General features: G+C 37.5%; 1 protein-coding gene across 1 annotated transcript in view; it reads right to left on the bottom strand.

Moving 5' to 3' along the window:
- LOC148879161 (Pseudouridine synthase family protein) overlaps nucleotides 1-13,972 on the bottom strand; it is a 31,118-nt gene that overhangs the window by 5,482 nt on the left and 11,664 nt on the right. Inside the window, exons 5-12 of the mRNA XM_088960589.1 lie at nucleotides 11,685-11,757; nucleotides 11,111-11,167; nucleotides 5,800-5,879; nucleotides 5,647-5,709; nucleotides 5,435-5,522; nucleotides 4,842-4,944; nucleotides 4,622-4,725; nucleotides 1,852-1,925 (exon numbers count right to left, since the gene is read on the bottom strand). Coding sequence (XP_088816715.1) covers nucleotides 1,852-1,925; nucleotides 4,622-4,725; nucleotides 4,842-4,944; nucleotides 5,435-5,522; nucleotides 5,647-5,709; nucleotides 5,800-5,879; nucleotides 11,111-11,167; nucleotides 11,685-11,757 — 642 coding nt within the window. The remainder of the gene's footprint in view (nucleotides 1-1,851; nucleotides 1,926-4,621; nucleotides 4,726-4,841; nucleotides 4,945-5,434; nucleotides 5,523-5,646; nucleotides 5,710-5,799; nucleotides 5,880-11,110; nucleotides 11,168-11,684; nucleotides 11,758-13,972) is intronic.

Genomic DNA, 13,972 nt, shown 5'->3' with positions numbered 1-13,972 from the left:
CTTAGCCAACTTATTACTGCCTGATAAACTCCTTGCACCTTCACATGCTGAATACTAAGCATTTCCATTTCAATGCCTTTGTTCCTGCCATAAGAGGGCTTCCCAAGTCTATCAGTCCTGAATAGGCAAACAATATCCCCCATAAAACTTAAGTATTCCTATCCCCAAAAGTCTCGAGTTACCTATGGAGCAGCCATCATATGTAGATAAGTTGCTCCTTGAACTGGGAGAACCCAAGACTGAGTACCTGTCTATAGGGGTGAGCAAAAAAACCGAAAAACCAAACCGACTGAAAAAAAACTGAAATCGAACCGAAAAATCGGATGACTGAACCGATCAGTTCAGGTTCGGTTCGGTTCAGTTTCGGTTAACCATTTAAATATAATATTATATTTTTATATAAATTTATATTTAATTTAAAAAAAAAAATCAAATAAAAATGTTCGACAATCTGAGAGTGTTCAGACTGCCAAACTGAGAGCTGAGACAGGTTCGCCAGTCAAGCACCCATTGGCTGCCGGTCTGAGTTGTCTGACAAACTGACACCCGCTGGCCGTTGCACCTTCATTTTCTTTTCCCTCTCTCTCTCTCTTGGACTCTCACTCTCTCATACTCCCTCACTCTCTCTCTCACCTCTCAGTCTCTCTGAACTCTCTCTCACCTCTCAGTCTCTCTAAATTCTCTATTTCGCCTCTCAATCTCTCTCTGAGCTCTCTCTCACCTCTCAGTCTCTCTTTGAACTCTCTCTCTCTCGCCTCTCGGACTCTCTCTAGTTCTAGCCTTTGGCGCTCCGCCCTCCGACCGATTCACTGACGGCCTCCAACACCAGCGATCTGCGACACTGGAGGCTTGGCCTGCGGGTTAGAGGCTAATGCATCTCGGTGACACTGGCGATCCTAGTTATCATGTTTTTCCTTTTTTTTTAATTTTAAGGGCATAAAAAAACCGAAAAACCGAACCGCGGTTAACCGGTTGTATCGGTTCAGTTGAATGTAAAAACCAAACCTATCGATTCGGTCTAGAAAATTACCCCACGGTTCGATAACCGAACCGTGAGCACCCCTATCTGTCTAGTTCTGGATGGGCTTGTAAAATGGGTCAAACCTTTTATCATGGCATCTCTATAAAAACCTCTAAAATTATCTCTATTTTGAGACCAATAAGCCACTCTGAAATAAAGTCTATTGGCTCTTCATCCAATCAATCTTTCCGATTGAATATCGTAGCACCTCCCACGAAATCCATAAGATAGTAGCTCTCATACATCTCTAGATTCTCAACAAGGTTTTTATCTTTAGTCTAAAATATTTAATGTCATGTATGCATGAATTTCATAGTAAATTATTTAAACAAGAAGGGATTAGATAACATGAAACATTGATGAGAGAGGGGGGATTCCAAAGTAATAATTTCAATCATTATGCAACAAGAAAATCAATAATTGCAATGATATCATATTTATTAAATGAAATAAATATACACAAGTTTCATCTCAAACAACTTAAGCTAGTAATTCCTCCTAAACAAGCCGAAAGCTTAAAAAAAGGAGATTAAAATTTTGGTAGTCCTTGGGTTTTATCAGGCTTACAATTGTGTCAAAATGTCTTTAATTGAAATATATTTCACTATGACTGTAAATTGGCAATTATATAACTTAAAGTTCTTGCATCTTAACCCTCAAGGAACTTAGAAGAGTATTGATGCTTAAGACATCAATCAAAATATCACCAATTGCAAAAGCATATGCAGATATTCCTTTAAAAAAATATATTTATTTAGCACCACAAACAGGAAGTCTGCTGGAAAAGAAATTAAGAAGAATCACATTATGTGTTTAGAGTAACTTCTTACATCATTCTCAGAGTCCTTGGTATAGCCTTCAGGGCTTGCAAGTAGTTGCCAGGGCACTTCTTCAAACATTGGAGCTGGATCAGAAAAGAAATGACAAAAAATTAAGCACAAGATACAAGCAAGAAATTGCATGCAAAACATTAGGCTCCGTTTGGTTTGTGGGAAGATTTGGATGGGATGGGAAAAGATGGGATGGGATGGGAAAGTGTAAAACCTTACCTTTCCATTGTTTGGTTTTATATATGGGAAAATAATAGGAAAACACTATTACAAGGGAGAAGAGAGAAGAGGAAGATAGAGGGAGAGACAGAGAACTTCATGATTGAAGCTTCGTGTCCTCCGGCACCAATAATCCCCCCTCCTCCGCTAGTGCTTAATTGACCAACGCGCAGTGGTTAACCGATAATCCCCCCTCCTCCGCCAGTGCTTAATTGACCACCGTGCAGTGGTTAACCGATAATCCCCCCTCCGTCGGTGCTTAATTGACCACCGCGCAATGGTTAATTGACCACTGCGCGGTGGTCCCCCCTTCTTCGCACTTTCTCTGTAATAAAGGATGATCGGAGACGAATAGCCCGTTGTGGGGTGCTCTGTTTCACCAAGAGGAAGGCAAATAGTAGTTCGTCGGTGGAAAGCAAAGATGTAAAGGAAGGGAGAAGAAAGAGGAAGATGATGAATAGTGTTTCCTGTGTTCGTTGTCGAGAAGACAATGAACATTGCTTTTTTGGGGCGAAAAACAAAACACGGAAGAAGAAAGAGAAGAAGAGAGGAAAGAGGGAGGGAGTGGTTGAGAGGGGGTGCCACCGCCACTGCTCTGCTTCTGGGTTCAAACGGGGAAGGGGAAGTAACAGTGGTTTCTCAATTTTTCCACTGGGGTCACATTGTTTTGGTGCGACCCTAGTTCCACGATTTTGGGACCTAGCATCCCACATTTTTCTCATCCCATCCCTCTATTTCCCTTAAAACAAACAAGAGAAATGGGAATATTTTTGGAATATTCCCTTTCTCTCACCCCCATCCCACAAACTAAACGAAGCCTTAGGTTTCCTCCATGGTTAAATCAAAGCCTAGGCAGTCACCTAGCACCTTTATATTACACCTTGCCTCTTAGGAAGGGCAGGCACTTTTTCATGTTATGTATATTATGTTTATATCATATTGATAAACAAAAATATTATGTTTATATCATTTATGCTCTACAAAATTTACAATATGCATATTGGTATGCTGCTCATTACTTGTTTGCTTGTTGAATGTATGCACTCCTACCTTCCTTTATCCTTTCTTTGTTATTAATAAAATATATCCTGGTTAACAAGATGAGGAGAATCCCTTCATCCTTTCTTTGTTATTAATAAAATATGTCATGGTTAACAATCAAAGAATACTTATTTGCTTGGATTCTTTTTGTATTATTAACTTGTTCGAATTCAATGTGTTTTTATTTGTTTGGATTCTTGTTACATGAAAACCCACGAACAAACCCATGACAATAAGCCCTGCTACTTTGCTGAATAGAATTGATTATATTGTATATAGAATATTGAAATTTATGATTAAAAGTAATATTAACTCGTGTAATTAGTGATGTAATGTCTTTATGTTGTAATTGTTGGCTATTTTAGTACCTTTCAATACATAATAATCAGAAAATGAAAACCAAGTGTCAACATGGATCATACCCAATCAATTATAGATCCTATTTTTCAAAAAAAACTACAAAAATAAAAGCCTAACCTAAGCACTTAGGCAACAAGGAGTTATTCCAGACCAAAAAGGAGTTCCTTTGGACCCAAAACATCAATTTTGGCCTTTTCCCTGTATATCCATGAAAATTAAGTAGGTCCCACCAAAGAGCTTGTTAGACCCAAAAGGAGCCAGGAAGTTAGCCCAAGCCTAACTACCTTACCTTTTGCCTTCACATGAAATTTCAAAAATTATGGTAGAGCATTTAGAAAATTAGACACTTCACATGGCAAGGGTCATCCATTAGGGTCAGCTTTGGCTAAGAAAACCTCACTATGTTGAAAACATGAGAAGGGAGGTCCAAACCACTGAAATAGGTGTGTCAAAGGAGGGAAGAATGCCTAAATTTTATCCTCCACCCCTAAAAAGGAATGTTCAATTTTGAAAATGTAAGACAGTGGAATTATATAAGTACATTAACCCCCCCCCCTCTCTCTAGCTTACAGAAATAGAGAAAAAGGAAAGATAAAAACAGGTAAATTTAATAAACTTGCCACTTGCCAAAGCCATATATAGAGATTTGAAAAGGAAAAGGCAACCTCAATGTCAAATAAAAGACAATCTGCTCTCTTGGAACAACTCCTTGGTGGGCCAATGACCACTACCTTAATGCATATGGATCAAAGGGTACTAATTTGTTTATTCTATGAATCAGTTAGGAATTTCTAATGCAAAGCAAAGAGAAACCCCTAAGGCTGTGCTTGGGTTGTGAACTAAAAGGATGTGTGGGATAGAAATAAAACCCAGTGGACTACCTTCTACATTTTGCAATTTGGTTCCAAAATAGAATCTTGCCAAACCACAAGAAGCTCAAAATATTATAGTATAGGAATGTTTATTACTAATTTATGAATTACATTGTTCTAACTAGAATGATCAAAAGATCATAAAATATTGTTCCTCAGAGGTCTAAAACTTTATCAATGATCTTCTTCAAAAAGTGAACAAAGGAATTAAGCAGAAGGATATAATGGGAATAATAACTAAAAGAAATGCACACAGGAGCATCTTATGAGATACTTACTATAGCCCTTTCAGCAACTAGATGACGAGGTAATTGCCTAAGAGCTCCATCAATATCACCACTTTCCTTGTAATATTCACGTGCCTTCCAGATTGCTTCACGCTGTTTATCAAGAAGGTTACTGAAAACAAGAATTTAATTGTTCTTATTAAGCATCAACCTCTAATGCACCTAACCATTTTAATGTAAGGTGCCAAATCTTCCCTTTCAAAAAGGATATCCCCTTCTCTTGGATCCAAAATCATGCCTACAGCAGTTTTCCACTCTCCTCGAAGTAATGTTGCTCCAATGAGATGAGTTGGCACTGAACCACTTCCAAAGCGCTGAAAGACATTGCAACATCAATTCAACAAGGTAACTTCAAGTCACATGAGAAACTAGGGAACTTCATAGATTCATTATCACCTCAACAGGGAAAAAAGCTGCAAAGAACATGGTGTAAAAGAAGATATAATCATAAAGGGAGGACCAGAGGCACCATCCTCCTCTCCTGTGCCTTAATACGATCCACGCTAAAATGGAATAGAACCATCATTCTTAAGCTAGGATCTTCTCAGTCATAGACCAACTTGAGAAATGATCAGATCGGCTTAAGAAACCAAAGTTTGAACCTTTAGTTGTGGATAATCACAATTGAAGCTGATAAAAAAATCATATTACCAAATGAAGTTATAGTTTCAGATGTATCTTAGGAGCATCCCACCTCATGTGTTGATGAGTCTGCCACATACATGCCACAAGGAGAAATTCTCCTTCCAGTGCTTACAAGCAGAGTAATGATAAGTGATAAAAGTTAACCAAATAAAAAATTACCTGCAAACCATAGTAGTTGATAAACCCCTTTTTTCCCAAAGCATCTACTGCTGCTTTAATGGTATCTTCAGAATCTGCAACAACTCCTCTGAGAAGAGATGTGAGTGAGTTCATACCATACAGATATACAACCTAAAAAAGAAATCATAATGACTGTTTTGAGTAAGTGATGCTCAAAATCAAAATTAAATTAACGTGACGAAGCAACTTACCTCAATGTGATTGTGAAACGATTTCCATGAAGCCGCCCAAGAACAAGTTCTTCATCAACATGACTGGAATAATAATACATTTACAATTATGCTGACATCACAGAATAATTTGGCAGAACACAAAAACAATAATATTGTACATATAAAGCTTACCAAAAGTCTCCAACTTTGATACCAATCAGCCTGTCGTTGAGAGCAGCCAACCTTTTCGCATGTTGCTTGAAAACAGTTACCTGAAAAGAAGGAAAATAAGCATCTAAGAGGGTATGGTCCTCCAAAAGAATGGTCATCATCATAGCATAAAAGAAGAACTCTTTTGATGCATATGCCATCTCCATTAACAAAAACTCATTCAGTCAATAAACCATGTCCTTAGTGTATATGGGTTTTTTCCAATGTACAGTGCCTTAGTGTACATTGGTTCTGATCATAGTTGTCAAGGCAACGCCTAGGCGACAAGGCACCCTTGGAGGCTCGCCTCGCCCAGCCGCCTAGCGGTTTTGTGCACTGGGTTTTAAAATACTTTTATGTTTTTAATTTTTTGACATTATAATTGTAAAATAGACATTATTAAACTAGAATATTCATTTTATGTGTTTCTATACTAATTTCTTTTTATTATTTTCTTAGGGTTCAATCAATGCAACATTGCTAACTGCTGCATTGAACCCATGGTTCACAGTATTGATACACCTCTGTGTATTGGCAGAGGTGCATCGGTACTTATAACGATACTCCCCCTATTTTTTTTCTTTAGTTTTCAATTTCATTTTTAAATATATATATTATTTAAAAAAAATGGTCCCCCAAAAACAGCTGTAAACAGGTATTAGGACCCCAAAAATACAATACAATACAATACACCCGATATGGGGCGTACCATATCGAAATTTTGATCCTTGATTGAACCCTCAAAATTTTCAAAACCTGAACCTATAAGCAAAGGAAGAACTTAAAATTTTGTCTAATCAACACATTTTCTTCTTCCACCATTTATTTTCTTCTTTCCTATAACAAAAGTAGGGGTTCATCCCCTACATTTTCTGAATTTTCTTTACTTTGTTCTTTTTCCTCTAATAAAATGTTGCTTTTCTAGACTTAAACATGAAACTTATATTTTTCTTATGAAAATTATGAATAATTATTAAGGAAAGATAGTTATGGAACCTAGGGAACTACCCTAGGATATATGGTTTTACTTAAAAAAAAAATCATCGCCTAGGCGCCCCCTGTCGCCTAGCCTCGCCTTGAAAACTATGGTTCTGATCTATACAGTTCCCTTACTTGACAATAATTAATATGTATCATATACCTTACCCATTCTAATAATAAATAAATATCAATTCATGAATCGTTCTTCAAGGCATTATGTTAGTCAAGAACCCTAGTACCAAGCCAATGGCCCAATGGTATTAGCAACATAGTTATTTGAAATACCCTTTTTTAAGGCAAGAAGGGAAAGACATTAGATTGCAGGTGAGAAGGAAATGGGGAACAGGACAACTAGAAAGGTGCATCAATAAGGGTATTAGAAGGAAAATGGCTGCTGAGTACATCTCTTTGGATTTGTAATTTCAAAAGGGAAACACAAGTACCCACATGGACAAAGCTCAAAGCAAGTTGACAAGTTTCCCAGTCAGTGTATCCAGCAAAGATCAAAAAGCCGAGTTAGGTGCAGTGGTTTAAAAGGCGTGCCTAGGCACATAGGCGAGGCGCATTTTAGGGCATGCACCACGCCTAGGTCCTAGGTACAGCCCTTTCAAAAGGCGCACCAGGCGTGCGCCTAGGCGTGCGACTGATGCGCCTTTTGAAAGTTTGACACTTTTTTGCTTTTTTTGAACATAGTGGCTGGGCCGAAGGCTCTGCCCCCAGACCCCCGTGCCACACCCCTCAAGGCAAGCCCAAACAAGTCCATGTTAGGTGTTAAATTCTTAGTTCTCACCAGTGTTTTAAAAGCACAAGGCACAAAAAAGGCGTAGGGGTCAATTTGCACCTAAGGTGCAAGGCACAAAGCGAGGCGCACGCCTTTTTGAATCAAGGAGCAAAAATACAAAAATAAAAAATGTCAGAAATTTCAAAAAAATGCCAAAATTTTCAAAAAAAATAAAAAATATTAAACATAATATTAATAAAAAATATAAACTTAAATTTTAAAATATTTTTTAAAAAAACTATTATCTAAAATTAAAATACATAAACATAAGATGTAAAGCATATTCAAATGAGAATTTAAAAATAAAATCAAACATAAAAAACATTTTCAAGCATGTAAAACCTCTAATCTCTTTGTTCACTCAATTGCATTACTTCAAGTAACTAATGTAATGTAAAACATATTACATTCCAGATTCTACGAGCCACCTTTGTGCCATGCCCCTCGAGGCAAGCCCAAACAAGTCCATGTTAGGTCTTAAATTCTTAGTTTTCACACAAAAAAAATAATGATTTTATAGTTTTAATTGCTTTTTAAGAAGACATTTTATTAGGACGAATGAATGAACAACATTACCAAATTGGGGGATCTTGAGCTTCAGTGAGCGGTTCAAAAAAAGCAAAAAATCATCAAATTTTCAAAAGGAGCACATCTGGGCTGAGGCGCAAGGCACATCAGGCATGCGCCTTTTGAAAGGGTTGTGCCTAGGTAAGGTGCATACCCTGAAATGTGCCTCACCTATGCGCCTAGGCACACCTCAGGAGCACCTTTTAAATCACTAGTTCTCTAATTGCTTTTTAAGAAAATATTTTATTAGGATGAATGAATGAACAACATTAGCATTTTTTTTTGAATTTTCTGACACTTTTTTTTTTATTTTTTAGCATTTTTTTGTAGTTCTGTGCCTTGCTTCAAAAAGGTGTGTGCCTCACCTTGCGCCTCAAGCACAAACTGACCTCTACGCCTTTCTTTGCACCTTGCGCTTTTAAAACACTGGTTAGGTGAAAAGGGAATGGGATTCAAATTCAAAAGCGTGAAAAGATGAGAAGGACAAATGACAAGCTCCAGCCAGCCTGATAAAGCCAATAGCATAGGTGCTCTTGCAGGAGTTACCAAGTTTGTGGGGGAAAGTAGGTGGTAAATGGCAAAGGGAGGAAAGAAGGTCAGCAGTTTAACTAGATACTGATTGTTGGAGTAAGGAGCACGGAAGGAGATAGAAATTATCTAATCACAGGGCAGAGAAAACATAACGTAAGAAATGGAATTTAAAAAAAAAAATCACACAATAACAGCTGCCTAGTGCTTTGTTCTTTCCTAGAAGAGATAATTATTAAACTAGTTCTTTAGGCAGTTACCACTTGTAGGGGACTTTAGTGGTTGTGTGTTCAATTCTTAATCCATGTCAACTGTGCAAGAAAAAATTTAGGGTTATTAGATATCTTTGTTAAGCTATTTAATTAGTAAGCATGTGTACAATGTACAGATAAACTAATAATATAAGATATCAATACTGTTTCTTTTTTGCTGCATATAATCCATTTTTGGTGAAATAAAGTAATAAACATTGAATAAGTGGCATTCATCAAAAAAAAAAATCATTGAATAACTGGCACACTAGGAAAAAGGTCTGAAACTGTTTTCAGATATTAAGAATAAAGACTTTCAGGGACTGAGGTGTCATTGCTGCCTCATCATCTAGAAGACAAAAATCTGCTGAGAAGTGATCACCCCCAATAGGTGGCTGGAAGAAACTGAATTTTGATGGGAGTTGTTTGGGTAATCTGGGCCCCTCAGGCATGGGGGGTCATTAGGGATGATGAAGGAAACATCATATCTTTATACTCGGGACCTGCTGAACAAGGTGATGTGGCAAGATCAGAATTATTGGCTGCAGCATATGGGGTCGAGAAGGCAAAAGAGTTGGGTATTGATGGACTGATCATTGAGGGAGACTCAGAAACTGTTGTGAAATGGTTGAAGAAAGGGGGGGGGGGGGGGGAGGTGTCATGCATTTGAGGAATGAATTCAGGTAATTTAAATGGCTATCAAAGGACATGACAATCCAAGTTAAATAGGTGAGGAGAACTGCCAACAGCTTAGCAGATGGTCTAGCAAAGCAAGGGGTATAAAGTACTCATCTGTATTGGGCTCAATTGTAATTCTTGGGTTGGATCAGCTTTTCTAAAGCTGTGTTCATTTTTTTCACAACCTCTAGTTGTAACCATGTTTTTTTCTTATTAATGAATCATTTCTGTGTTGCAGATCAAAAAAATAGAAATAAACATTCAATTAAAAATAAGAAATAGAAAATCTAATTTATAAATGCTCAAATAAATTACCAATAACAAAAATGAATATAGTAGAATAAAGGTTCTGAACTGGTTAGCTACATCTATTCAATAGAAGAGATACATTATTTTGATGACATATAGAGGAATGATGCAGTCAATTCAGAAAATTGATCATGTGAAAGTGTACAAGGGCAGCAATTCTACATAGTTTTTGGTACAAGAGAGACAAATGAATCTTCAATGATTGCAGATGACAGAAATACAATTGATCTAATTACAACCAGAGTAGCTCGTTATAGGTCTTGATAAAGATTCAAAGGTGTCTCTATAGAGACTATTCGAGATACTGGCAAGAAGTGGCTGATTTAGCTAAACAATGACCAGCAGCGATTCAAGAGCAGACTGCACCAGATACTGGGATGATCAAGCTTAACTTCAAAAGTAGTTTTCTAGGTATGGTAACCCTAAGTCTTCGGGTGGAAGGAGTGCTCAGAGATCACACTGGCACCATTTTGTTGAGTTTATGTGGTCCTGTTGGATAAGGGAATTTTCCTGGCCCCACACTGAGGGCCAATTGGTTATGGAGATTCTCCTCAGGCTAAAAGATTGGCTGTTGTACATGGACTGTAGTTGGCAAATCAATGTTCTACAAAGAAATGTTGATGGAAAGGGACTCTCATTTCATTATAGGACGGCTAAGTAATGAAGCAGAATCCACGTAGACACATATTAAGCAAAATCACAAAGCTAGCAATAGGGATAAGGAAAACGTACAGGTAGACTCCAAGATCAGTTAACAATATTGCTGATAGGTTGGCAAATTGAGGGATAAAAAGAAGCCAAATGTATTGCAGCCTGATCCCCCAGAATAGAAATCTGTAATCTTATGTAAAATTATGTTTAAGGTGGCTAGCCAAAGATAGCTACCTTTGTGAGTGCTTAGCACTTACTGAATACTGATAAAAAATAAATAAATAACTCATTCAAATGGCAAGGGACAGGATGATAGTTGTAGTCATTGTATTGGAGGATGGGTTGCTAACCTAGTTTATGCATTTTTTATATCTATCATAAATTTATTTTTTTGATCAATATCTATCATAAAATTATGACCAGAATAAGGAGGAGGATTTGCATTACTTTGCACTGTTACAATTAATGCATGTTGTATGATGTTGTTAATGATCAAAAAGATTATAACTAAGGCCCATAATGAACAAAAGATGAGCAATAGATTTACCCTCTGAGTTGAAACAGAACGTTTATCCTTTGTACCCGCAAATCCAAAAGATCTTTGCTGCCAAAAACACATATATAGCCAATTAACTGAGCAGACAGTCTGAAAGTATGATGACCATATCTATTCAGAAGAGAATGTAACCTAAAAAGATTTAACAAATTGAGAAATAGTGGAACACATGGTTAGAAGGGCCATTACCCAATGTTGGTCCAAGCTATCCGGGGTCTTGGGAGGAGTGGACTGGATACAGGCCTAACCTTTGGCATCTTTTTTGCACAAGGTGGCTGCTTTCAGACTCAAACTTGTGTTCTCACACTTGTTTACCATTGCACCAGGCAATGGCTCCATTCAGAAGTTTTCATCTTTTATATATATGTAAGCTTCCAGTAATTATATTTACATGAGAAAATCAACAAATGTCCAAAATATATGTGGTGCAAGAAAACTAAAATAGCTCTGTTATATTTACTTCCCCCTTTACTCCTATATACCAGTAAATGGCAAGAAATAACAAGATGATGAAATGCTTAGTAACCAGAGAAAAAAATCTTAAAGCAAAAAAAAGTAAATGCACCTGGATTCCAAGCATCTTTCCTATGAGTCCCAATGCCTCTTGCGTGTCTTTATTCTCCTTATAAAGATGGAACCTGTAAGAGTGCAAATATGGTGCATTTTCAAGAACAGAGCAAATAAACCTTTCATGCCCTAAATAATGAACAAAATAGTAATCTGAAAAATGAGAACTCAACCATGACAAAATAGAAGTCATATTTCATTTCAGATTGCCTACTATACCAATTACCGAGTGCTCACTTATTGACCTCCCTCCAATAATATATATATATATATATATATATATATATATATATATATATATGACATGCATACATATATACCACATAACAATTTCCAGGAAAAACAGAAATAAAAAAAAGTGCATCCAAGGTTTAAAAAAATGTTACGTATCGACCCGTGTCGGCTGATGCATATCGTATCGGGCCCTTCCCGATATGCCCCTACAGGAGTTGTATCGGGTCAGGGCCTGGTTCAGAGGGTATCCAGGACTTAAACCGGCCCCTCTGAACCAAAACAAAAAAAATAATAATTAAAAGCTTAAACCGGCCCCTCTGAACCTTGGGTGCATCTTCATTCAATTTTAGCAGTTTTTCATTATAACAGGACGGGACTGTACAGACATTTCCTGATTGATGATTTCTTTTTTTATCAATAAATGAATCAACATCATTCATTACGAATAAAATTAGTACAACTGAAGAGAAAGAAGGGGGGAGGAATAAACTCTCTTAGCCCCTCCTCAATTGAAAATATTACAACACAGCCCAAAATAAGCTATTCCTTCTCACCCCTTGTTTAACAAATGTATCAGCAAAGCCATTTGCATCTCTTCTGACCCAATTACAAGCCACCTCTACCCCTTGAAGCAATTTAATGATTTTCCTCTTCTCATATATATAGCACCACCATCCATCCCCCTCTTCTTTTTGGAGCCAGCTTATTACAAGCTCCGGATCACCTTCAATTAACAATGTCCTAATGTTCAGCTCCTTAGCCTTTTGAGTCCCTTCCATAACCGCCATAATTTCATCCCTTAGAGAGTCCCCAACTCCAATTGGACCCAAGTAGAAAGTAATGACAATTCCCTCCAAGGTTGCACTTTAACGACACTGATATTACATAAGAAATCATCACTGTAGTTAAAATGCCACCTAGACATCAAATAGGTGATCATCTAGGTGTTTTGGATGTCTATTGCCAACTAGGCAGGTAGTATAGACATAAGCATTTTGGTAACCATGAGAACCCAGGAATTTGAGGGACTTTTAGAAACAGAAACTCTTCAGACTTCAGGTGAGACCCTAGCAATTTACACTAGTCCAACTGGAAATTGTAACCCCGCTTGTGTTGAACTACTTTCTTCCAATACAAGAGCCGAGGTTGGCAGGGGATTTAAAAGCGAAGTTTTAAAATGCAGAGGCATGATGTGAAGCATTCTACCATCCCAAGGTGTGAGACGTAAACCTCATATGCCTCTATACTGGAGGTGGACACCCCAAGTGTCTCAACACCTCCACGGTGCACCTCCAGGCATTTTCTTGGTGCATGCCTCCATATCCTTTCAAAACACTGTTTCAATGTTATAAATGGCTGCTTAATGGGTGTCAGACCAGTTCCTTGGCTCTATATCCATCATATGAGGGAAGCAAGGTCCTTAGTATGCAAATTGAACATCTAATGTAGATAGATCCCTAGGACTGCAAATTCATGGCTGACTCACTTTCTAGAAGGGCAAACAGAACTGATTTTTATCAGGGTCTTGACTTATGTTTTTTTGTGTACTCAACAGGGTCCTGACTTGGGCATTTATAATATGAAGGTTTTACTCAGTTTCTTTTTCTTTTGATAAGCTGGCAAAAAGCATTGTATTAATAGTATGAGAATGAGAAGGGATGCAAGGCACCCTCTGCTGTACAAAGGAACCTGCATCAAGAACTACTAAAAAAGTATCACTATATCATTTACAGTGATATACAAAAAACTATCACAATATAATTGATCTCCAATCATTTGTGAAATCAGCCACTGTAACTCCAAAAAACTGTTGTAGCACTCTAGCCCACCAAATAAGCACCTGTTCAATCCTTCCCATAATCCCTTGAAACACCCTCCTGCTTCTTTCTTTCCACACCTCTCAGCAGATTGCAAAGGGCAGCTGTTACCATAAGATTTTCTCTTTAGCTGAAAAACCACCACTCTCCAAGAAGAAAGGAGAACAGCCAAAGACCAAGGAAATACCCAATGCCTCAAAAACAATCTGACAATAAAGTTGAAGTGTGGGGCTTG

The sequence above is a fragment of the Nelumbo lutea genome, chromosome 1 (genome assembly GCF_056320005.1).
Source record: "Nelumbo lutea isolate HS-2025 chromosome 1, American lotus-T2T, whole genome shotgun sequence".
In the NCBI taxonomy this organism is placed as follows: Eukaryota; Viridiplantae; Streptophyta; class Magnoliopsida; order Proteales; family Nelumbonaceae; genus Nelumbo; species Nelumbo lutea.
The sequence above is the reverse complement of the archived record's forward strand: the minus strand, read 5'-3'. Positions and strand labels throughout refer to the sequence as shown.